The 26,517-nt window shown below is 38.0% G+C and overlaps 1 protein-coding gene across 6 annotated transcripts in view; it reads left to right on the plus strand.

Annotated features, from left to right (window-relative positions):
• The window catches only part of SYT7 (synaptotagmin 7), a 256,942-nt gene that overhangs the window by 145,891 nt on the left and 84,534 nt on the right, over positions 1-26,517 (plus strand). Inside the window, exon 2 of one of the 6 annotated variants that reach the window (XM_087883376.1) lies at positions 23,532-23,648. The exons of the other annotated variants lie outside the window; for them this stretch is intronic. Coding sequence (XP_087739502.1) covers positions 23,631-23,648 — 18 coding nt within the window. The 5' untranslated portion in view covers positions 23,532-23,630. The remainder of the gene's footprint in view (positions 1-23,531; positions 23,649-26,517) is intronic. 6 annotated transcript variants of the gene reach the window in all.

The following is a 26,517-nucleotide window of genomic DNA, read 5'->3' on the forward strand; positions in this document are numbered from 1 at the left end:
TTTTCTGCTCTGTAGCCTTAAGCCGCTTAACTCCCATGTGTAAATTGGCTGGATAAAGCTCTCCATTATTTCTGCTTGTTGGAAGCTAGTTGTGAAGCATGATCACATGATTGTGGGACACTGCAACAGTCATAGATATGCGCCAGGGTTGCAAAGTGTCTGAATGGCAATTTTGTGACCCCAAGATGCTGCAACAGTCATAGATGCAAGGACTAATCAGGAAGCTGTTGCTTTCTTCAACCATCATAACTTCAAATGGCCGCTAAGTGAGGCAGTCAGTAAGCAAAATCTATAGTAGAAAGTAGCAGGAAGGTTCTCAACAGTTCATTAGTCAAACAACCCGAGATAAAAGAATAACATTAATCTCACTGTTCTGTGGCAGAAGAAAGATTCCACTGCTAAATAATCAAGTATTTGGTATTTTGTTTAATCCAAATTTGGGAGCTAGATGGAGAAAATTTAATTTAGTCTTGAAGACATCCTCCTGCCCCTTTGTTTGAAAGTGTCCTTTCTAGGCAATGTCTTATAATGGTATTTTACATAATCTGTAGACAGTTCACGTCTCTTTTGTCAAAGTTGCTTATCGGTTGACTCTTTTGTTCTCATGCACACCAGCCACAATCTTTTGCACCTCTATGCATATCATTTTCTTTGCAGCAGATAGCCTCATTATTGCCGTTGTGAGTGCTACTTAAAATACATAGGAGTCACAATGGAAGCACAGATGTAAAATACAGACTGCCCCTTCAGGTGCCTGTAAGCTTCATAAGGCCAAATTCTCAGAGCAACTCCAGAAATGCTGGCAGATGGCCATTTTCAGTGCAACAGAATGGGAGGCATATTAAATGCCTAAGAGATAACTATATTAACAGTAATTGATCTAATTTCTTTTAAATTAAATCTAATTTAATTTTTTTTCCCCTTAACATAACCATTTCCTTCTCCTGATCTAACTGTTTTTGGGAGAAGGCTGCTGTCAAGTTTTTCGAGACCTGGGTCTTGGTCTTAAACAGACTGTACTATATGTTGAATTGATGGTCTGATGCTGAAGGCATGTTTAGTAGCAGATATCATACATCCACTCTATTTAGCGTTAATTATATACAGTATTTTTTTTCCTTAATGCTATCTTTAAATGTAGCATTTGTCAATAGTTACAGAATTCTCCAGCAAAATTCTCTGTTATGGCTTTGTGTCCTTTTAAAAAGGCATTAGAAACTGTCTCAATATATTACTTCAAGAAAGAGGCGTTAGTAGATAATTCCCCCCACTTTTATTTGTATTTTATTTGCTATGCTTCATTTTCATTAGAAATTTATTATTATTATTTTTTATGTAACCATTTCACTGACCTAAGATTGTTAAAAGAGTCAGGAAAATTGGAAATGCATGTCTAACCTCATTTATGTTTAATTAAAAAGAAGGAAGGGAACAGAATTATCCCAGTATAAGAAGACTGTAAAATCTCTTTCTCTTTTTCATTAAATTTAGAATGAATTGCCTGCTAGGCCATTACTTAATGTGCCCTTGTCCACAAGTGCTATAATGTGGCACATTTCTCACATTTGTATTGACCTCTGCTCAAGGTGCTCCTAGATGCATGCAACCTCCATGTGGGATACACTAGGTCACTCAATGAGGTTACTAAGCCTTTTCTTGAATGTTTATTACATCACTCTTCTCCTGCAAGGTATCCCTCAGTCAAGTTAGGTTGTAACTCCTAGAATTCCATTCTGCAAGCTGTTCACGATGGCTAGAAATTATAATGGCAATATTTACAGTTCTTCCAAATGCTGTAAAGCTTTCTGGCGGCTGGCAAATCTTTAAATTCCAGGATAAAAATTATCAGTACAAGCAAGGGTGCTGCTATTTCATTAACAAAGGGGTCTCCAGTCATAGATGGGGGAAGAGATGGAAGTTGTTATGCGATAGTCCAGAAAAACAAAGACATGTTTTTCTCACTTTTTCTTTCTTGGTATTCTTCAAGAACCAAGGCAGAGAAGTGTGATTAGGTAACAATGCAGGCAGCCCACTCTCACTCAGCACTTTCTGCCCCTACCAGACATCTCTTTACATAGGTTTGAACTACCACCCTTGTGGTACCTGCATTCCTTCCTTTATCCTTGCAAATATGACCAGACTGCCGTGAGCAGATGCTCCCACAGAATTTATCTTCACATTGTCTCAGCATTTAGATCAGGGGTGTCAAGCTCAAGGCCTGCAAGCCAGATCCAGCCCATGGAGTGCTTAGATCTTGCCCACGGGCCCACCCTGGAAACAGCGAAGTACTGGCCCATTTTCACTGGCAGAGGGCTGCAAGACATCGAGCTGGTGATCTCTTTACATAGGTTTGAACTACCACCCTTGTGGTACCTGCATTCCTTCCTTTATCCTTGCAAATATGACCAGACTGCCGTGAGCAGATGCTCCCACAGAATTTATCTTCACATTGTCTCAGCATTTAGATCAGGGGTGTCAAGCTCAAGGCCTGCAAGCCAGATCCAGCCCATGGAGTGCTTAGATCTTGCCCACGGGCCCACCCTGGAAACAGCGAAGTACTGGCCCATTTTCACTGGCAGAGGGCTGCAAGACATCGAGCTGGTCACGCCCACCCTGGCCATGCTCACTCGGCCCCCCAGGGTCAAACACAACCCTGATGCAGCCCTCAATGAAATTGAATTTGATACCTCTGATTTAGATGGTTTTACTTAAGTTGTTCTGACACCCACATGCCCCTCACCAATTTAACAGTGGACTCCCTCAAACTCCCTCCACCATGTTCTTCAACAAAGACAAAGGGGGAAAAAGGAATAAGAGACTCAAATAATGAGAAGAGCAAGAATTTATATATTTTCAAAGATCTGTATTTGCAAATAACTTTGCAGATGCTGATGTTTCGGAGATGCATGTTTAGGGCTACAGATGAAGATTGGAAAAGCAAAATCATAGTAATTCAGATGCAGTGTTGTGCAATTGTTTAATAGTAATCTGAATGTTTCTACAATTTCAAAATCTTCACCTAACTCCAGTATTTGCAATCTAAGTAAACCTTTGATTAGATATTGTGATCCAGCGTGCACATAGATTTGCTCAGTATGCTACCTCACAGAGCAGCAGAAAGGTAATATGGTATGTGGCTTCTCAGCACCTTATGTCTTATAACCCAATAAAAGCTACACAAATATTTAGCATAAACTTTATGACTTTACTTCATTAGATTTTTGAAGTATTACACCACGTCAAGACCCCCCCTCCCCCACATACACATGGCAATGGGAAATGGAATTCAGGAAGCATAGTTAAAAATTAAACCTATGTAGTATTATTGAGCTCCATCTTTAAGCAGTGTTGATGACAACAAAAATATCCTATTTCTCAGAAGACATAAGAAAGAGCCAAGTGTTCATATTAAACCAATTTATTCAATTCAGAGTAGACAATACCCAACCCTCAACTGACTCTCCATTTTATAATAGCTCAGATTTTTATAATTATCTATTTTATAATAGATTTTTTTAGAGAAATATCTGTGCAACTTGGGTTATGTTGTGGTAACTGCATCTTGGATGCTTATCACCTTGACTACAATATCTACTTGACTACAATATCTACTCATTATAATGTTCTACTTCAATATGTTTCCTTAACTGTCTTTTTCAAAGTTAGCAGTTAGCTATATTTTATTCAACTGAATAAGCTTTGAAAAATGCATAAGATTTTCCCAGGCTCCGGGCAATCAAGGCAGCTGACCAAGATTCCAACTGTGTAGAGGAGCCAGATGGTATTTGGTTTCCAGCATTTGTAATGGCTTTAAATGGGTGTGTATTGTTAGCTCTAATTATGTTCAGAAAAGAATATTGTTTAGAAATAGATAATTTAATTTTTGCCGAGATGTTTCTCTTGCTATTTGTGACACTTAATAAATGAGTAGGTTTACCATGCAATCCTAAAATTGGTGAAGGTATTTATCTCTCCCTCATTTATCAGTTTCTTCCTGACCAGCTGAAGGTTGACTCAACCTACCATCCTTCGAAGGTCGGTAAAATGAGGACCCAGATTATTGGGAGCAATATGTTAACATTGTATACCACCCAGAGAGTGCTGTAAAGCAGTGTTCCCCAACCTTTCCACCTTTGCAGACCGGCAGGGGAGGAGAGGGGATGGTTCTGTGTGAGTGGCAGGCACAAGCATATGCACAGATCCATTTGTGCGAGTGGCAGGTGCCTATCTCTCATGCAAATGGAGCGCACGCATGCTTGCCTGCTGCTCGCACAATAGGGGATGTGCACGCACACGTGCTCACCCACCACTTCCACAGGCTGGTTCCAATTGGCTGACAACCCATTAGCGGGCCACAGCCCGGGAGTTGGGGACCCCTGCTGTAAAGCACTATGAAGTAGTTTTAGTGCTAGTGCTATTCTTTCTCTGGAAAAATATATGTCCTCTATGCAGGATGAACTACTCCAACAAAATGAAGGTTCTAAGCTAAATTAGGTAGGATCCAGTGGTGAAATGTAAAATTTGTTACTATCGGTTCTGTGGGCGTGGCTTGGTGAGGGGTAATGTGACTGGGTGGGCGTGGCCAACTTTTTTTTTCTTTAAAAACTATTTTTTCTACAACCTCTTTAGCCAAAGAGGTTGTAAAAAAAATGCTTTTAAAAGCCTCTGATGATCATGCGGCTCAGCTGGGATCATCAGCTGGGCCCAGCTGAGCCCTGCGATGATCAGAGGCTTTTTTTTTACTTTTAAAAGCATTTTTTCAGCCAAAGAAGTTGAAGAAAAAATGCTTTTAAAAATAAAAAAAATGATGATAAAAAAACTCTGATGATTGCGTGGCTCAGCTGGACATGGGGGGGGCAGAGATTTTTGCTACCGGTTCTCCGAACCACCCGTTGCCATCGCTACCAGATTGGGCAATCCAGTTTTAACCGGGAGCATTTCACCCCTGGTAGGATCCAATATATGTGTTCAGCCCTATATGTGTGCAGTCATATAGAAGACTAAGTATGGAAGACCAAAAATAGCACCTAAGAGTGAGATGATAAATCTTCCTCCAACCTGCAGATTAAAACAAAACAGGAAACCTATATCCAGATGACTAATCTCATCATCTCCCAGCATTCAAACCCATGGAAAACCACTGTTTTGCTATCTCCTCACAAGGAGCAGCCATCTAGAATCCATGTGGCTGATCTCCCATCCTCTTGTTTTTATTATTAAATTTATATGCCACCCATCTTGCCATCAAGTGACTCAAGTTGCTTACAAGAAGTTAAAAATCATAATATAACACATTCAAACAAATATTACCATTAAAATTAACAATAATTTTAAGGAAGGAGAAATATACAGCAGGGTAGAGATAGAATCTTTTCTTAATCTACTCATTGCCTACAGTATGGAATGCTCCCATAGGGACCCCAGGTCAATTAGCAGAGCTGGGTTTTAAGGCTCTTCCAAAAGGGCAGAAGAGTGGATCTCACCTTCAGGAACTCTAGCAGGGGTGTCAAACTCAAGGCCCAGGAGCCAGAGCCAGCCCGCGGGGTGCTTAGATCTGACCTGCGGGGCCACCCTAGAAATAGCAAAGGACTGACCCACGGTGCCTCTGCCAGCAAAAATGGTGCTTGGGAGGGCTGCGTGCAGCCCTCCCAGGCTCCATTTTCAGCCACAAAGGCCTCCTCCTACCCTCTACCAGCAAAAACAGGGGGCAGCAGAAGGCCATTGCGGCTGAAAATGGAGCTCGGGAGCCCGTTTTCGCTAGCAGAGTGCTCAGGCCACCACAGACACCCCTGACACAAGTGATGTCAAGCTAGCCACGCCCACCCCAGCCCCCAAGATCAAATACAACTCTGATGCAGCCCTCAATGAAATTGAGTTTGACATTCCTGTTCTAGAGGGTGAGAGCCATGCAGAAAAGGCTCTTCTCCTGGACCCCACCACCCAGAATTCCTTGACAGATGGGGTCGGCAGGGTAAGATGGTTCCTCAGGTATGTGGAGAAGTTCCAAGGAACTGGTCTACATACTGACTCCATATTTTTTTCCATGGTTGTTGGCTTCATTTTTACAGAGCCATTTTCAGTTTGCCATACATCTGCTGGAAGCCTCAGAAAAGTACTTATTTCCATAAAAAGAGAGATGGGAAGGTTTGTGGGGAGTCAGACGTAATGAATCAAAAACTCATCATTCACTTCTCCTGTTGGTATGGTCACAATTGTGATGTTATCAGCAATATTGATTCCCTTTACAGAAGGTATTTCACGCTAACGATACTGCACTGTGCATTAATGTAATCTAATACCACAAAATATGGCTGATGTGAAATATGGGTTGAAAAAAACTTCTGAGATAAATCAGGTCAGCAATTTCAATGTTTAATCATGACCATTTTAATATTTATATGAAATGATAGAGAGCAGTTGGACTAAGTGCAACATATTTTTTTAGAAGTCTTGCATTTTCTCTTGAGGAGAAGGAGAACGAAATAATGTTGGCTAAAATTAACTCAGATGCAGTTTTGCCAAAGCTTTTTGTGTCATAAAAATTGTATAAATGGGAAGATTTTCAACAGATGCAGCATCTTCTATGGTAGGGAAACAAGTTTCAGCATTTTCAAGCAAGTTCCTATAAAATTCTGTCTTCTGGAAAGTATCATTCATCTAGAATGGAGATGAAAGGATATGGCCTTAAGCATCCTTATTAGTAAGCAAAAAAATATTTCATTCATGAATGAAAAAATATTTCATTCAACAGGACCTAGTTCTGTTTAGATATGATCAGGATTAAATGGCAGCTGAGTTGGACCAGAACTAACACTCTCCTGATTTCTAGCCTAATGCTTTAATCACTAGCATACTCCTTGACTTATGACCATTTGCTTAACAATGGTGCAAATTAGCAACAGCCTTGAAAAGGTGCTTTCCACTTTGTAAAGCACTTCTGACCTTTGCTAAGTATTGCACTGCCTCCCCCCCCCCCAAAAAAATAATCATGTGATTGCAATCTGGATGCCTGGTAACCTGTTCACACATATAATCTGTTGTCAACCATCCCACAATCATGTGATCATTGTTTGCAATCTTCTCTGCCAAAAGTCAGTGGGGAAGTGGGCAGGGAAGGTTACAAGCTGCTGCTGCCGCCTGCTGAGCGGACTGCCCCTTGTCTCTGTAGCTGGATGAAAGAGCTGCTTGCTGAAGAATTTGGCAATCCAAGCAGGTACCAAAGTTGAAATCCTTCAGCAGGCAGCTCTTTCAGCCATCTCACAGAGACAAAAAGGAGCTGAAATCCGAGCAGGCTTTTCAGCTCCTGAACGGAGAGACAGCATGGTAAGGTAAAGAGTGCAGGGAACCTCAGGGCAATGAGGGAGGCCATGGAAAGCCCAGCACAGGCTGCATGCAAGTATCTTTCCACTCAGGAGCTGAAAACTCTGCTTGTGTTTTGGCAGGGAGAATTTGCAGCTTCTGAACAGAGAGCAACGTTTGCACATGGCCTGCCCTGGACCTCCCAGTATTTCCTTTCCCCTGAGCTACCCCACACTTATCTGGGACTCCATCCATTTAATGACCTGCAAGATCCTTCAATAACTGCAACCAGGCATACCATATTGTAGTTGTTGAGCAAAGCAGTCACATGACACTTACCATATTTTTCGGACTATAAGACGCACTGGACTATAAGACGCACCTAAAATTACAGGAGGAAAACAAGAAAAAAATAGTTTTTGGCCTCCGTGCATCCAATTGTTGCCCTCCCAGGCCCCCAGAAGCACTCTACAGTGTTCCGCATGGCCCATTTTCATCAAAAATGGGCCCGTTTTTAGGCTCCGAAGCCCTCTATGCATCATGTTTTTGCCCTCTCAGGCCCCCAAAAGCATTCTGCAGTGCTCCACACAGCCTGTTTTCACCAAAAATGGGGCCATGTTTGGCCTGCAGAGTGCTTCTGGGGGCTAGGGAAGGCGAAAATGTGATGCGCTGAGTGCTTGGGAGCCGAAAACTGGGCCCATTTTTGGTGAAAACGGGCCATGCAGAGCACTGCAGAGCCCTTCTGGGAGCCTGGGAGGGTGAAAATGCGATGCACAGAGGGCTTGGGAGCCCAAAGTCCATTTTTGCCAAAAATGGGCCCATTTTTGATGAAGAACAGAGAGCGGAGCACTGCAGAGTACTTGTGGGAACCGTGGAGCGCGAAAATGCAACGCACGGAGGGTTCAGGAGGCCAAAAACACCCATATTGGGTCTATAAGACGCACCTAAATTTTCATCCACTTTTTTGGGGGGAAGGTCTGTCTTATACTCCAAAAAATACAGTAATGACTGCTTCACTCAACATCCAAGTTTCCAATCCCAATTTTAGTCATTAGTCGAGGATTACCTGTACATCAAACTGGCTTTCAAAGAAAGCTATTGTATACGTAAAAAGAAATCCATGTAATGTCTCTGCTTTCTGTTCTGTTGCTGCTTTCTCATATAGCCTGTAATCCCCATGTGTCTGGTATGGTGCCAGAAGAGCATTCCTAATGGCTCAAAGGCTATTGAAAGGTGAAAATAAAAGTTGCAGGCTGAAGACAAAATGAAAAAAAGCACTGTGAAAAAAAGAGACAACCAAAAAGCTTAAAATATTTTGAAAGCTATAGTGTTTCCATTACAATACTGAAGCATCCACTTTCATAAATCACCTTGTATTTTGGGGGGGAAATGCCTTATATTTTTAAATTTTTATTTTCATGTTTTTATTTTATTTTATTGAACATTGTATGCTGTGGGCAAAGCAAGAAAGCTAGATGGCAATATATCAGATAGATAGATAGATAGATAGATAGATAGATAGATAGATAGATAGATAGATAGATAGATAGATAGGGATGCATACGTAGTCACATACATAACAGGAGTTAGTTTGGTGTGATAGTTAATTCATAAGGCTGGAAATCAGGAGACTGAGTTCTAGTCCTGTTTTAGGCATAAAGCCAGCTAGGTGACTTTGGGCCAATTATTCTCTCTCAACCCTAGGAAGGAGGAGGCGAGGGCAAACCATTTCTGAAAAGCTTTGTCAAGAAAAATTCAAGGACTCATCCAGACAATAGCCAGGAGTCAGCATTGACTTGAAGGCAAGCATTTTTGCAATCTTTTATGATGCAGGCAAACCACGTTTCAGAGAACTCAAAAGGCATTTACTAAGGAATCATCCTGCTGTATTTATAACATTTTATAGGGAATCAAGATAATGTGGTCTTCCTTTTTTTTAAAAAAAATCCATCTTTCCCACTACTTCCATCATGTTTCTATCCAGACAAAATAATAATTGTACAATTGCCTCTTTCTTAGGAATTTGCCATTTGGAAGTGCCTAGCAACATGAAATAAGCAACAAATACAATTAAAAAATAAGTCATTCAAATATTGAACAAATGGCAAGATGTATCAAATACATTCCTCCCTTGAGATGCATCTGATCTAGGGACATGATTTTGCATCCTACTGTCTCTATTTCTGTAAAGGAAAAATGAAAAATGAGTCAAAGGTGTTTCAAGAATAAAGATTAAGAATAGAAGTCCAGGGTGGGTGGTGAGTCTTGCATCTTAATTCTTTGGCATTTCAATGTGGAAAAAAGAGAGGTAAGGGTAGAGTTGTGTTAATGAAGTAATAAAAGAGTTCCTTGCAAAATCCAGGCTTTGTGATAGAGAATATAATCCTGGCCTTCTGGCAGAGTGAAAGTTTGGTAATGGGGAACCGGGTCTGTGATTGAATGAAGATGTAACAACCAATGAATAACTCTTGCTGAATGAGTTATTTTCATTGTTGGTTTCTATAGCTTGTTAGAAGATATGTTACTTGAATGTTTTAGTGGAAGTGCTTGTTGGTAAAAATAATCTATGTGCAAGTAAAAATCTGCCTGGCTGGGATGAAGGAATCATTTAGTATTGTGTTACTATTAATAAATTGTGCCATTCTCCCCCTTGTACTATAAAATATTGTAATAGAATATTACTTTTACACTTTCTAAAATGCTTTTAAGTAATTCAATTTGGGCCAATCACTCTCAACTCAACCTACTTCACAGGGTTGTTGCTGTGAGGAAAATACCAGGAGGAAGGAGTATTAGGTATATTTGCCACCTCGAGTTATTTATAAAAATAATAAAGGTGGGATAATAAATAAAATATTTAAAGTTCATTACATTCATTTTTTTCTAATGTACTGTGTTGATCATGATAGTACCCAAAACTAAATGTATGTGGCCTTCCTTTCATTCCAGCCATTTCATTCCCTTCTTAGGAATTTATGCACAGACACTGGACATTCCCAGATCTTTCCTGTAGCAAGACTATTCAAGGGCTAAAAATAGTCTGCAGCTTTTTTCCCCCTCTTAAAAAAAAAGTAAGAGCTGAAAAGGCTCAGTGCTGCTTCCTGTACCTGCCCTGTCCATGCTATCCAAGCCAAACTGGCTCATTTTTCCTTGAACTTAACCTTCATGCAACTGATCTGGGAATTCAGAACTGGGTTAGCTACTTCACATGTGGCTTTATTTCTTTCCTTTTATCAATACCAAAATGCACAAATAAAGATAAAGGTTTTTTTTTTTTCAAGTTTTCTTTTCCTCAGCAGGGGAGCAAGGTGTAATGCAGTAGAAAGAATAAAGCTGATGGATGCTTACTTTAAAGGAGACTCTCTATCCCAGGGCAGACATTAGCAGCATCCCAGCTGCCTTGCTCATCCCTCTGTTACTGTTACTTTACATGCTGAGATGTGAGTCATATTTTGCCCTGACTCTGACTTACTATCAGGATTGTAACCAGCTTCTATCCAGACTTCGTCTCATTCCTTCCTAAGGAGAACCAAGGGCAACTTCCTGGTTCAATCTGCTTGTTTGGCCCATGACGCAAGAGAGAGCTTGCTTGTCTATGTAATACAATCATGCATTAAGCAGTGATATTGCAGCATTAATAAGTAAAGATCCTCACTTGGCAGCCGAATTAATAAAAGCAACTGACAGTGAGTGAGCAAGATGAATTAAAGGTCTCATAGATGAGAAAAGAAATGGAGAGAACATTATCTAGTTCAGTTCCATTCCAATTACTGAAAATGGCACCAAATAAATTGTTGAAAAAATTTTCACACCAATAGAAAAGACAAAATCACTCTTTTGCTTTGACCAGCTGGAAACGATAACAATGAGAGGCTAAGGAAAACCAGACACTTGCTGATTAAAAATGACAGGTATAAAAGTTGTGAGGTAGCCATCTTCCCCAGAATTGATTTGTGTGGCTTCATTTCTGGTATTGGCAAATCACCTGTAGTTCTTTTGCTGTCTCCCATTGGTTTCCTGGCATGTTTGTTTGTGTACAAGAAATTTATTTCTTTATATATTAATTGCCTTTCGGTCCTGGATGTCCAATCTTGGCAACTTTAAGACTTCATGCTGGCTGAGGAATTCTGGGAATTGAAGTCCACAAGTCTTAAAGTTGCCAAGGTTGGACAATCTTTTCCCAGAGAGCTTCAAGCATTGTATATGATTCTTTCCTTTTTTTTTAATTTTAAAAACAAACTTTATTCAATATAAAAAGATAAAAGCTTGTACAAAACGTTCTTAACTCTAAAAAAGAAAGTACAATTTTAAATTACATATATACTAAAACTAACAAACAGGATTATCTATCTGTATTTGAATATGTAAATACATATATACATTAACCTTCATTTCTTAATGACGGTGTAAATTTGTTACCCTTAAATTCTTACTATATTTGACTTTAGTTTTTTTTCCATCGATTGATCCATTCATACCATCTGTCCCATATTTTGTAATACTGTGAGTCTTCCTTGTTGTTTAATTTTAAAGTTAATCTATCCATTTCTTCACATATGAATATTTTTTGGATTATTTGTTGTTCTGTTGGCAACTGTTCTAATTTCCAGGATTGGGCTAGGGTTAATCTAGCCGCCGTAATTATATGTAATGTAATGTATTTTATTTCTTTTCTACTACTTTTTTTAAATATGCCTAATAAAAAAATTTCAGGTTTTAGGTCAATCTCTTCTTCTGTTATTTCTGTTATCCATATTCTAATTTTCATCCAAATTTTTTAATTTTTGGGCAAAGCCACCAAAGATGATAAAAGGTTCCCAGTGATTTTCTGCATTTCCAACATATCGGATTACAATTTGGGTACATTTTTGCCAATCTAGCAGGGGCTAGGTACCACCTATACCACATCTTATAGTGGTTCTCTTTATACGTTGTTGCCTTTGTTATTCTACAATTATTTTCCCATATCATTTCCCACTCTCCTAATTGTATACTTCTTCCAATATTCCTAGCCCAAGCTATCATTTGGCCTGTGACTATGTTTTCTGCCAGGCCGAACTCTAGTAGGTATTTATAGATCTTTGAAATTAATTTTCCTGCTTTAGTTTCTAATAATTTATCTAATTGGTTGGATTTTATATCAACTCCTCCTTCTTCACTGTCTTTTTTATATCTAGTTTGTATTAGTAAATATGGCCATCAGTCTAATTCTATACCCTGGTCCCTGAGCTCTTGGCGAGATTTGAGTCTCCCATTAATATCCAGAATTTCTTTGTATGTTATTATTTTTTGAGTAGCTGGTGTGTTGGGGTACATTGTATTGGGGTGCAATGTTGCCTCTAATGTAGATATCCAGCCTGGGACTTTCATATAGTGCTTATGTTTAATTTCCAACCAGGTGTCAATTAGTGAATTTCTTATTATGTGGTTTTTAAAATGTTTGTATGTTTTGTTTCCGATGTTCCACAAGTAAGCATGCCAGCCTTTTAATAAATCGTGACCTTCCAATTTCAATACTCTTTGGTTGTCCAAATTAACCCAATCCTTAATCCATATTAGACTTGCCGCTCTATAATATTTTTCCCAGGCTGGTAGGCTAAAGCCTCCTATGGTTTTATCGTCTTGTAGTATTTTTAAATTTATCCTCGATTTTTTCCCCTCCCATATAAATTTTGTGATTAATTTATTCAAATTTGTAAAAAAAAAAAATCTAATTTAACAGGAATAGTTTGAAACAAGTAGAGGAGCCTTGGGAGTATATTCATCTTTATCACCGCGATTCTTCCTAGTAGCGATAGTTTAAGTTTCCCCCATCTCTCTAGGTCTTTTTTAATTTGTTGTATTAGTTCTCCATAATTGTTATCCTTAATTGCTATATTTCTAGTTGTCAAATTTATACCTAAATATTTTATCTTTTTAACTACTTGCAATCCTGATTGTTGTTCCAATTCTTCTATTTGTTTTATTGTTAGATTTTTGGTTAGTATTTTAGTCTTGTTTTTATTAATTTTTAACCCTGCCACCCTGCCGAATTTCTCTATTTTCTCCATCAATTTTAATTGTGTTTCTAATGGGTCTTCTGTGAAGAATACAAGGTCATCAGCAAAGGCTTGGACCTTGTATTCTTCTCCTTTTACTTTAAGTCCTTTTATATTTTTATTTAGTCTAATTCTCCTAAGCAAATTCTCCCGGGGTTAAAATAAAAAGCAGGGGTGAGAGTGGGCACCCTTGTCTTACTCCTCTACTTATTTCAAAGAAATCTGTTAATTCCCCATTAACTAATAGTCTTGCCTTCTGACTTGTGTTATTATCTTTTCAAATTTCTCTCCGAATTTCATATTTTTTATTTGTTGTGTCATGAATTTCCAATTGACTCGATCGAATGCTTTTTGTGCATCCAGAAAAACAAGCGCTGCTTGCTTCTCTGGATGCACCTCATAGTATCCTATTATATTAATCACCATTCTTAAATTATTTTTAATTTGTCTTGTCGGCAAGAATCCATTCTGATCTGGATGTATTCTATTATTTAATATTATTTTTAATCTATTCGCCATTAAATTCATAAAAATTTTATAGTTGGTATTTAATAGGGAAATTGGCCTATAATTACTAATTTGTGTTGTATCTGTCCCTTCTTTGTAGATTAATGAAATATGTGCTTCTTTCTAAGATTCTTTCCAAGATTTGCTTCTTTTAGTGCCTTATTGTAAACCTCTAATAATATTCCATTTAATGATGTTCCTAATCCTTTGTATAGTTCTATTGGTAGCCCATCTGTTCCCGGGGTTTTATTATTTTTTTGTTTCCTAATAGTTTCCTGTAATTCTTCCATTGTAATCTCCCTATTTAGCATCTTTTTTTCCTCTTCCGTTATCACGGGCATTTCCTCCTTTTTAAAATATTGCTCTATTTCTTCTACTTCCACCTTTTCTTGCTTATATAGGTTTTGAAAGAATTGAATTGCTATTTCTTTCTTTTTTTTCTGGGCTCTGATGCAACTTACTTTCATTGTCCTGGAGTTGATGAATTATTCATTTTTCTCTTTCTTTTCTTAATTTATAAGCCATCCACCTCCCCGGTTTATTTGCCTGTTCAAATTGATTTTGTCTTATAAATTTTAATGCATTGACATATTTTTCTTGTTCAAGTATGTTCAATTTGTGTTTAGCAGCCGTCCAATTAACTCTTATCTGTTCATCCCCCGGTCTGTCCTGTAATTTCTCTTTGCAATTTTTAATCTCACTATAAATTTTGTTATATTCCTTTTCCCTCCCCTTTTTTCTTTTGCTATTATAGGTTAGTGTTATTCCTCTGATGTAGGCTTTTGTTGTGTCCCACAAATTTTGTAAAGATGTCTGGCTTTTATTATCCTTGAAGAACCATTTCAGTTCTTCTTCTATTCTTTCAATATATTCTTTTTCTTTCATTACTTGTGTATTCATGATCCATCTGCTTTTCCCCTTTCTCCATCCTCTCCATTCTATTATTAATGGGTTATGATCGGCCCAATCATTTGTCCCTATTTCTACTGATTGAATCTCCTGTATTAAAGTCTTTAAAGTATTAAAGTATATGGTTCTTTCCATTGCAGCTTCCCCTCACTCCCTTTACCTATGTGATTCTTTCAAGCTCTGTTGAGAGATATTAAGAGATCCAAGGTCTCTGAGAGAATTTAGTTTAGTTTAGTTTATTTGATTTGTATACCGCCCTACTCCCGAAGGACTCAGGGCGGTGAACAGCCAAACAATAAAATACATAGATACAAAAAATTTAAAAACCAAATAAAATCAAATTAAATCATTTGGCCCAGACAGATTAAAACACCCCAATAATTTAAAAACAGATTAAAATTTTACATATTTAAAAAGGGAAGAGATTAGGCCAAGCCCGCCTGATGGAATAGGAAGGTCTTCACAGCGCGGCGGAAGGTGCGCAGATCCAGGATCCTCCGTATCTCCGGGGGGAGCTCATTCCAGATGGTAGGTGCCCCCACAGAGAAGGCTCTCCCCCTAGGGGCCGCCAGTCGACACTGTTTGGCTGACGGCACCCGGAGGAGTCCCTCTCTATGAGAGCGTACTGGCCGGTGGAAGGCTATTGGTGGTAGTAGGCGGTCCCGTAGATAACCAGGTCCTAAGCCATGGAGCGCTTTAAAGGTGGTAACCAAAACCTTGAAGCGCACCCGGAAGACCACCGTGAGCCAGTGCAGCTCGCGCAGGAGAGGTGTTACATGGGAGCGCCATGTCGCTCCAATTACCACCCGCGCAGCCGCACTCTGCGCCAGTTGGAGCCTCCGGGTGCTCCTCAAGGGGAGCCCCATGTAGAGAGCATTGCAATAGTCCAGGCGGGAGGTGACGAGGGCATGAGTGACCGTGCGTAACGAGTCCCGATCCAGAAAGGGACACCAGAAAGGGCGTCCCTTTCAGTGCTGAGTAGGAATTGGAACATGGATCTCCCTCAGTTTACACTGGAATTGTAATCAGTTAGGTAAGTGGGGTTCTACTGTGGACTAGATGTCCCTAAAGACATGGGGATAGCATTGTAGCAGAGATAGGTGGCCAGATGGTGAATTTTATCTGGTACAGACAAAGAGACATCATGCAGTCATCCATTTGTCTTCTGGACAGCTGCTCCTCATGAAGAAACTACCACAACTGAGGGTTTTGCAGTCAATTCATGAATTGAGCAGCTAGAGATCAAGGAATTTCATTCAAGCTCATAGCCTGAATGCAGCCTATATGGACTCAATGTTTGCAAAAACCTTACTTTTTTAGCCACTATTGGATGTAATCAATTTATACTTAAAGAGAGATTTTCTGAGTGGTAGGATAAAATAAATCCACTTGGTGAGTCAACATTCTTTCTGGATTAAAGAAGGAAGGAGAAAAAGGCTTTAGGGGATTTAAATTTTCAGCAAAAAGCTGACAAAAATGGGATGTCAGAAAGTTTTAAATGGATAAAGGAGTCAGTAAATTTGGAAGATTCAATTTTGGTGAAAAGGCATTTGAAAATATTGGAATTAAACAGATAAATAGATTTGAATTTTGTGGGAATGTTATCTGCTTAGCATTCAAGGGATAGACAGTTGCTTCGGTTATACAAAATAAAACTGACCAATTGTCTATGTCCTTAATACTAATATAATGTTTATTTATAAATTAAAGATAATATTAACCAGATTGTGATTGTGACTATAAATACAGACTTTTTAAATTTATGATTTATGGATTATCAGTGCTTAACATGGAATATAAATGGAGTAAATGCTGCTCGAAACAAAGAACAATGTTATTTAAAAAAAAATAAAAAGATATAATTTGCTTACAAAAAAACTTATTAGAAAAAAGATATAAAGTATTTGACTTACAAAAAATTTGGTGAAGAATTTTTCTCAGCAAATCTAAAATCTAAAAACGAAAAGGAGAAAAGAAATGAAATTATTTTATGTTCAAGCTCCCCAATTATAACCAGAAATTTATATAGACTCATGAGTAGGGTAGATATGTTGGGATAGAAGTTAATTTGTATAGGGTTAAGATTCTGATATTGGGACTTTATACTTCAAATGAGGATAAAACAATAATAAAACTAATGATCTTTTCTTATGAAAATTGGTGTTTAATCGGAGGTTGGAATAGAGTAATCTTCCCACAAATGAAAGAACTTTTGAGAAAAAATATTAAAATTACACAAGGTAATATTTTATTTGATGGACAGTTTAGACTCTTTAAACTTTAAACTCTTTAAACATTAGAGCATGGTGATGCATGGAGACATAAAATGACAATTTAGGGGAGTAGACTATTTTTCTGAAAGACAGCTCTTTTTCAAGAATAAATGTGATTTGGATTTCAAAGAATTTGACTACTAAGGTTCGTAGAGATACTACCAAAGGTCTTTTCAGATCATAATCCAGTGAGTTTGGTTTTTAAAGGAAATCCAGTTTTTCCACAGAGAGGTTAAATGAAATGCTGCTACATAAAGAAGCAATAGTGGAAGGAATCTTAAAAAGTTTCTTTCAAAATAATATTAACAAATGTAAGAAAGGTTTAGGACACAAGGAAAGCTTTCATGAGAGGTTACTTTATACAACTTTGTAGTGAACTCAAAAAGAAGAGGCTAGAGAAAACAAGCTATTTTGAATGAAATAAAAAAGAACCAGAAATTAAAAAGTTTCCAGAGAAGATAAATATTTATCAATAAATTAAGCTTCTAGAGTGACAATTACTTATGGTAACATTAAGAGAAATAGAGACAAAAATGAATTATTTAAACAAAAGAACTGAATTTGCAAATAAACCAGGGAAATGGTTGGTATACTAATTACACAAAGAAAAAGAAAAGAAAACAGGGAGATACTGTAATAACAGATAATGTGGTTATTCAAAAGTATTTTGTCAATATTATTCCAATTTACCTAAGGAACAAGAAACGTCCCTGAAGAAAATAGATTAATATTTAAAGAAATATTATTTATCAAGGATTACAGAGAAATAGAAACAGTTTATGAATGAAGCTACAATAATATGGGAAGTTTGTGAAACCCCCCAAAAAGTCAAAAAAAGGAAAAGTCCATGGACCAGATGTTACTGGCTTCTTGTTATAAATGCATTGAGGATGAACCTTTACAGCCTTACAAGAATAAAACAAACTCTATTTTACTTAGGCTTTCATGCCTAAGGCAAATTGTTTATGATTGAGGGAATGGCTGAAAATGATTTTCAAAAAATGGGGATTCATGAGGATCAATTTGACTTTTTACCTAAAAAAACAGTTAAAGGATAATACAAGAAATGTTTTGGATACTTTGGAATACTTCTAGCAATATAATGAAAAACAAGCTACACTGATTTTTCTTAAACGTAGAGAAGGCCTTTGACAGTTTGACAGGGGCTTCCTGTTTAAAGCCTTGGAAGATGTGAATTTTCAAGACAAATTTTTTTAAAGGTAAGATTGATCCACTCTTCATGGAAAGCACAAATAATTCTCAATGGAGATTTAACAAAATCCTAAGAAATATTAAAAAAAAAGGAGACAATAGGAATGCCCATTGTTTCCTCTCTTGTTTATATTAATTTTTGAAATATTTAATAGAGATAAAAGATAAATTGAGAGAATTGTGGGAGTAAATATTACAAAATAAACTTACAAGATTTATTTTAAGGGCATTTGCTGATGACTTGTTGATTCTGAGGGATCCTGTGGGAAATGGAAACATTAACAGGAAGATTAAAAGAATTTTGTACACTAGCAGGTTTTAAGATTAACCATCAGAAAACAATGTTAGCAAAAAATATAAACATAAAGGATCAAGCAGAATTGATGAAGCAAACTGGTTTTAAGATTCAAAAAAAAATTAAAATATCTGAGATTAAAAACTGTGATAAATTCTGTGATAAAAACTTCATCAGCTGTGCCTAGAATCTCAAAGGTGTTTTTTCAAAAGGCAACTGGATTATTTTTTTCCTTGAGGAAGAAGAACAAAACGTTTTATTTCTCATCCAAGAAACTATACCTATCCTTTCATTCCCCCCACCTCCGCCATCACAGCTGATGAAGTTTCTTGCGCGAGAAATGAAACATTTTGTTCTTCTTCCTCAAGGAAAAAATAGTCCAGTTGCCTTTTGAAAAAAATACCTTGGAGACAGCTATGACCTGGATGACTGAGAATTTCCACAGACATTTTGCCTAGAATGATGTTTTTGTTTCAGACAATACTAGTTTTTTGGCAACTGATGCACCATTTAAACAATGGCAAAATAATATATCAAAGTTTGTATGGCAAAAAAAACACAAGTTAAATAAATGGTATTACAAGATGAAAAAAAGTAGAGATTGTTTTACCTGATTTAAAATTGTACTTTGCATGTTGCTGTTTGATGCGGATGAAAAGTGGATGTTGCTGAAAAATAGAAGACTTTTGGAGTTAGAAGTGCATGACCTGAGATTTGGGTGGCATGGATATTTGTGGTACAATAAAGTTAAAGTTAGAGTGTATTTTAAAAATCACTATTATATGCCGTACAGAGAATATGGAATAGATACTAATCGAGCTTGTGCTCAGAAACACATTTGTGGCTTTCGACAGAAGAAGCATTTTATAGGTAAAAAATAAGAAGCAAAATACCATATTTTTTGGAGTATAAGACACACTTCCCACCCCAAAAAAAGAGGGTGAAAATTTGGGCGCATCTTATACACCGAATGTAGCCCCGCCCACCTACCAGCCCCCACCCGTCGGCTCTGTGCGTCCTCTCAAACAGCCTCCAAAAGGTCCATTTGAGAGGTTTCATTTGCATCCTCCAAAAGGTCTGTTTGCAAAGGAGCTTCTCTTTGGAAAGGCAGTCTCTCAAACGGAGCTTTCGGAGGGTGAAAAAGCGAGGCGCAGAGGCCACAATGGCAACCCAGAACAGTTGCAGCCTTGTCAGATCAGTTCCGCACTTCCCCTGCTGTACTCACTGGAGCTCCCTGTGATGATCAGCTGCATTTATGAAGCTGGGTATCTGCCCCAATGAGGCACACGCATGCTCACAACCAGCGAACCTGTTGCTAAAGTTCATCTCTGGGAACAGCTGATTGGGTGTATTCCGGGAGGCGATCTACCCACCAAACAGCTGCTCATGCTGAATCAAGCTAATGTGCTGAAGCTGACCAGGCGGTTTGCTAAGGACGCTAGCCAGATGAATACCGATGGATGCAGAGGCAGATTTTTTTTTTCTTATTTTCCTCCTCCAAAACTAAGGTGCGTCTTATACTCCGAAAAATACGATAAATGTTTAAGATATCATGAAATACCAGAATTCTGTCAAAGGTAATAAAAAATGAAATCAAGAGAACAGTGGATGGCAGAGGGACATAATTGTCAATACTTATCCTATTTACAGTTATCAGAAAATTCCAAATAGACAAAATTTATGGTAATGAATATTCTAAGACAGATTTTAAAACAGAATTGTTGACAAACGATGAACAAGTGATTGCTAAAATGTATAAACATTTATTGAAATTTGAAACAGAAGAACAAATGAAAGACCGTATGATAAATAGGGCAAAATTTGGTTACATAGGGAAACTACTGTATATGGCTGAAAAGATTGAAATTAACATGTTATATAATCTGAAGGAGGTATTTTATCAAATGATGTACCATTGGTATATGACACCAGAAAAATCATCTAGAAAGTATAAAGGTACTTCAAATCTATATTGGAAATGTGAACAGCAAGAAAGGTCATTTTACCATGCTTAGCGGGCATGCAAAAAAGCTAGAAAATTTTGGGTTCAAATGCATGTACTAATTCGGAGAATTTTAAATTTAGCATACAACTGAAACCAGAAGTTTTCTGATGATGGATAAACATTTCGAAAAACATTGTGGCATTGGTCCATGATAACATCAAGTGAGATTATTGTACACCCAAAGATGAAAAGATTTGGCAATATCTACAATGGAGAAATAGTTAATTGAGATAATATAACTTGATGAGATGGCCAAATTGACCTGTTTGGTTAGAAAAAGAGGCAATATGGACATTTTGCAAAAAACAGAAAAAAATGAACATGAACTATGGTTCTGATAATTGGACAGAATATATTATAGAAAGAGTCACAATGTAATTTTGGAGAAAGATAAATCTACAATTGTTTTTGTGACAGCTGTAAAGAGGTTCAGGCTACTTCTTTTTTCTTTTTCTTTTTTTTTCTTTTTGAACTTTCTCTTTCATTTCTTCCTTTTTCTTTTCTTCCTCTTGCTTGATTTTAATTTACTTTTATTTTTAAATCTATCGGTATAATTATATTTTAAAAAGATGATTAGCTGACCAGATCCAGCTGATTTGTTGACCTATAGCAGCATGAGACAGATTTTGCCTGCACTGAGGCAGTAGGTAACTCGCATTAAATATAAATACATTTTGATCTTGTGGAGAGGAGCAAGTAAAGGAGAGAGAGGGTTGCCCCTGGAGGCCATCTTTTTCTTTGGATCTTCAGGGCTGCCACATTTAGTGCTGTGGAAAACTGGGAGGGGGGATTGCATGGAGTTGGGGAGATATCTAGCCATAATAACATTCTTTTCTCTGAGAATCAAGGACACTTTGCCTGCACCTCGAGTGGCCTGACTGGGAGGCATCTCCAGTTGGGACAGTGCATTGATTGGACCATGTGATGGACATGTGGGTGCAGGGGAAGGGTCTTGGACTTTCTTTGGGTGGGGAAAACCTGGAAGCTTTCAGATTCGGGTTTTCCCAGATGTGCCAATATGACATCTCTAATAAAATGGAACTTTGAGGAACTTCTAGCCTCGGAGTCTTCTTTTGTTGGGAGTGTTACTTGGAACCCTGACAATTCTGTTAGGAGTTATCCAAGAATGTTCATTCTCTCCCTCTCTCTCTCTCCCTCTCTCTCTCTCTCTCCCTCCCTCCCCGTGTGCATGAATTCACTCTCTTTACAAGACATAAAAATACTTTTGAATTCTCATAGGCCTATGTATGTGACTTTGCCAATAATGGAGGTTATTGCTGGTGCACTTTTTCCCTCAGATTTGTGCTATTAAAGGGAAGATGGTATTGTGGGGAAAATGCCCACTTAAATTAGGAACTCCAAAATGTTTGGAGATATAGACAACAAACTGTACTTTATTGGTATGCACAAATAACAGTGACACTGGATTCCTTGCCAAAGAAAGAATCACAGAAGAGTCCCTAAGTCTGCAAGGTTATAGGTAATATTCCCTGAAATGGTACAAAAGTAGTGGTAAATTGTAACACAACCTTTACTGCAGGCAGGGAAGAATGGCTGATGAGGATCTTCCTTCAGGGCAAGTAAGGGATGAAAAAAACTTCAACAGAAAAGGTATAAATATATATATTGTCCCCCACATCCCCAGCTGTACTTTAGACCATATGTATGTCACTGAGAAGTTGCTAGATAATTGAAAGCAGTCTGCAAGTTTATTGCAGGAAGGGATCAGGACAGGCACCTGCATTAGGAAGTTTAAATGGGCTACCTAACTTATGCTTCTAATAAGATGTGTCATATGGCAGACTGTTTCATCAGAATGAATTGTAAGAGGTCATAAAATTTGTGGCTCCCATCTTCCTCTTAACAAAATGCTTTTACTTTAGGTTCGCAGCAAATTAGTTAAAATAACTTTTTAAAGTGTTTAATCTTTGTTTAACAAATAGTGAAAGGCGATGAAGTTGAAATACAGGTAGTCATTGACATATAACCAAAATGGAGCATGCCCATTATGGTTGTAAGTCATCATAGTCGTAAAACATGCTGGTCACATGACTGACCCAATTTTATCACTTTGTTTTGCAGCAGTTATTAAACAAACAGGGTAGCCATAAATACAAATGCAACAGTCATTAAGCGAACCGATTGTTCGCTGCAGTGCATTTTTGCCAAAAACCAGAAGTGCTGGTTTTGAGGGTGTTTTCTCCACCTTCCTAACTTTTTAACTTTTAATATTGTAACCCCTACCTTTTACATCTTGTTTTTGACTTTGTCCTTATTTATGCTTTTATTCTGCAATATGTTTTTTATTGTAAGCTGTCCAGAGTCATTTAGCTGAGATGGGTGGTGTAGAAATATGATGAATGGATGGATGGATGGATGGATGGATGGATGGATGGATGGATGGATGGATGAAACTGGAAGTCTAGAAACTGTTTTAAAATGTTTTGCATTTCACCTCAGAGTAATTTTTTAGTCCACCTGTGAGAGAAGGAGATCATATTCAATCTGCTACGTAGACAAGAGTCTCCTATTCCCTTGTCTACATTAAGGGTCACAGCTCTTTCAAAGCCCAGAAGGATTTTTTTTTCCAAAGCCAGCAGCTGACATCTCTCCTGTCTATGGGGTCAGGAAAGTTGGGAAAAGAAGATAAGTTGTGAATACCTTGGTCCATTGATATGCACATATGATAGGGTGTTGATAGCACAGAATTTCAATGGGCAGTTACGTTCTTCCGTCAGGTTAAATTTAGAAGCATAATAGAAGGTGAAATTCTCACCTTATGGCAAAATGCAGATAAAATATAAGCACCCTGTCCTCAATCAGAATCTATCTTCCTCCTGTTCTAGCTTCAGCATTACAATTTTTGGAGGAGACAGAGATTAGAGGAGCCTGCTGTTCCCAACAAGGTTTCTGTCTTCAGAATTGACAGTCATTGTTTTATCTATGAACTAAAACAGAGGACTTTTTTTCCCCTCTCTGTCTCTATACGGCAGACCAGATTTTAATCCAATGCATGTCCTGAGACCAACTGGACTCATTTGACAAGGACATTTGCTGGCACAGAGCAGAAGCATTTAGGAAAGAAATGAATTATGCACAGGGAGGAGCAGGTGAGCATCTTTATCTACTACCATTTAGAGAAATAAGAAGCAGCAACAGATGGCATGTGATGGGATAAGCTTCCCCTCACCTTTGTCCAACTGTATGAATTGTTCTTTGCTGGAGAGCATTGTGGGATTCCCATATCCCATAGTTTTGAATACTCTCATATAAATCATTTCAAATCATTGTCTGGCTGGTGATGTCCCGGCTGATTGGGTTTTACTGCTATTAGTGACTAACCAAGGGTTTTCTGCTTGAAAATTGCTATGTATATCCCATATTAAGAGGCTATGCCTCTGACTTTGTGAATCATGCTGCCCTGACAGAGTATATCTCTGCGTTACTGACCTAGTTGGAGAGAATCTGCAAGACATCATGATTTTTGCAAGCAGTTTGTCTCTATTTATATTTTGAATCAGCATATCTAAAAGAGACTGAGTCAGCCTGGCTGATCAAAGAGTTTCTTTGTCTTCTATTGCTTTCCTCAGGATTCTTCCAGATCTCCTATGGAGCTGATTTGATTACACAAGGCATATAGCTGTTATTGCAAGACATGTCTTGTTTCTGGAGCCCATCATTGCAACTTCTTCTGAAATTTGTTCTTTGTTCACCTTTCTGATTCAGTCCCCTGGTCCCCTAATCTGGTCTTTTGTAAACCCCTCCCCCAACATGTACGTAGCTCAATATAAACCCTGCAATATTATTGCTGTATGCAGTTAAACATCTTATTGGGGATATGTTCTGAATGTAAGGATATTGTATGTTCTCAATACTAGTGAGATTCTTTCTGCTAATAATATATTGTCTGTGGTTTGAATGGTAAAGAATAATATAAATGCTCCTTGTGCCATACTATGACTTTAGGAGATACGGGCTGTGTTTCAGAAACTGATTGTACCTCCCCCAGTATTTAAAAATAAGACTTCCTCTTCCTGTCATACTATCTTGCACCTTAAGTACTTAAATTCTTGCCTTTATTTCTTCTTAATGTTTTGAGTTACACAAAGAGATTCATGATTTTTTTAAAAATCTACTAAAATAAATCAGTCTTAATCACTCTTAGCTCTGGCATTAACAATGTTTATCACTGTTTCCAATTCTGGTAACAGTGGTAGAAATAGAATGATCTATATACAGTTGTACTATAAAATAGTTATATTAGCTTAAATGACTCATAAGAACTTCTAATAATTGGTAAGAAGTTCCATATTTATGAAGATATTTAAGGCCCCTATGTTCCAGTTTCCTTTAGAAAACCAGTTAGGGAGAAGAGTATTATTTATAGATCAAATCAAATCAATCAAATCAAATCAAACCTTTATTGTCAATTCACAACATGTGTACAATAAAATTGAATGAGCCTCCCTTGGTGCAGCCCACCCCCAAACACAAAATACATCTTAATAACTCAATAAATGAAAGAAATAGAATTCCTAAACCCAAATAAGTAATAACTAACGCACATTCCCATATATCTATATGTATGTAACATTATATTATATTATATCGGTATGAACGTGTTGCATGTTGCACTGGCCCTGCAGGTCTATCATATTAAACCTAATTGTGGTGTTACGTTGCATTCAGAAGTCTGACAGCCCACGGATAAAAGCTATTTTTCAGCCTGTTTGTTGGGCTGGGTATGTTTCTATATCTCCTGCCCGATGGTAGGAGAGTAAAGAAGTGCTGACCAGGATGTGAATCATCCCTGAGGATTTTCCTCACTCTTCTGAGGTAGCGGGTCCTGATGATTTCATCCAGTGGTGTCAGGCGACAGCCCATAATTTTTTCTGCTGTGCTCATCACCCTCTGTAATGCCTTTCTGTCCATGGCTGTCAAGCCAGCAAACCATACCATAACACACTATGTAAGGACGCTTTCTGTCGTAGACCGGTAAAAGGAAGTCATCAGTCGTTGTTCCACCTGATTTTTCTGCAAGACCCTAAGGAAATGGAGTCTCTGTTGAGCCTTCCTGACCACCTGGATCATTTTATTTTTCCAGGTGAGATCTTGGCTAAGGTGGACTCCCAGAAATTTGAAAGAGGAGAACCTCTCCACACAGCCCCCCTTGATGTAGAGTGGGGCAGGTTCCTCTCTCTGCCTCCAGAAGTCTAACACCATCTCCTTTGTCTTGCTGGTGTTTAGATGAAAGTTATTTCCTGAGCACCATGTAGATAACTTCTGGACTTCTTCTCTGTATGCTAATTCGTCTCCTCCTGTAATAAGACCCAATACAATGGTATCTTCTGCAAACTTTATTATCACATTAGATGTGTATATGTTCTTTGTTGCCATAGTCAAAACCTTGACTTGCTCAAAGTAATGGTTTGAATTCTTCAATGAGACCAACATAACATTCAACCAGGGGTGAAATGCTCCCGGTTCAGACCGGATCACCGATCCAGTAGCAATGGCGGCAGGTAGTTCGGAAAACCGGTAGCAAAAATCCCTTTCCCCCCCCCCCATGCCCAGCTGAGATGCGTGATCATCAGAGGCTTTTTTTTTACTTTTAAAAGCATTTTTTTCTACAACCTCTTCGGATGAAAAAATACTTTTAAAAGTAAAAAAAAGCCTCTGATGATCGTGCAGCTCAGCTGGGATCGTCAGAGGCTTTTAAAAGCATTTTTAAAGGTATTTTTTTTCTACAACCTCTTCAGCCGAAGAGGTTGCAGAAAAAAATGCTTTTAAAAGCCTCTGACGATCCCAGCTGAATTGCCTGATCGTCAGAGGCTTTTAAAAGCATTTTTTTCTGCAACCTCTTAAGGTTGTAGAAAAAATGCTTTTAAAAGTAAAAAAACAAAGTTGGCTACGCCCACCCAGTCACATTACCCCCACCACCAAGCCATGCCCACAGAACCGGTAATAACAAATTTTACA

Source organism: Pantherophis guttatus, chromosome 1 (assembly GCF_059756535.1).
Source record: "Pantherophis guttatus breed Tessera chromosome 1, ASM5975653v1, whole genome shotgun sequence".
Classification (NCBI taxonomy): domain Eukaryota; kingdom Metazoa; phylum Chordata; class Lepidosauria; order Squamata; family Colubridae; genus Pantherophis; species Pantherophis guttatus.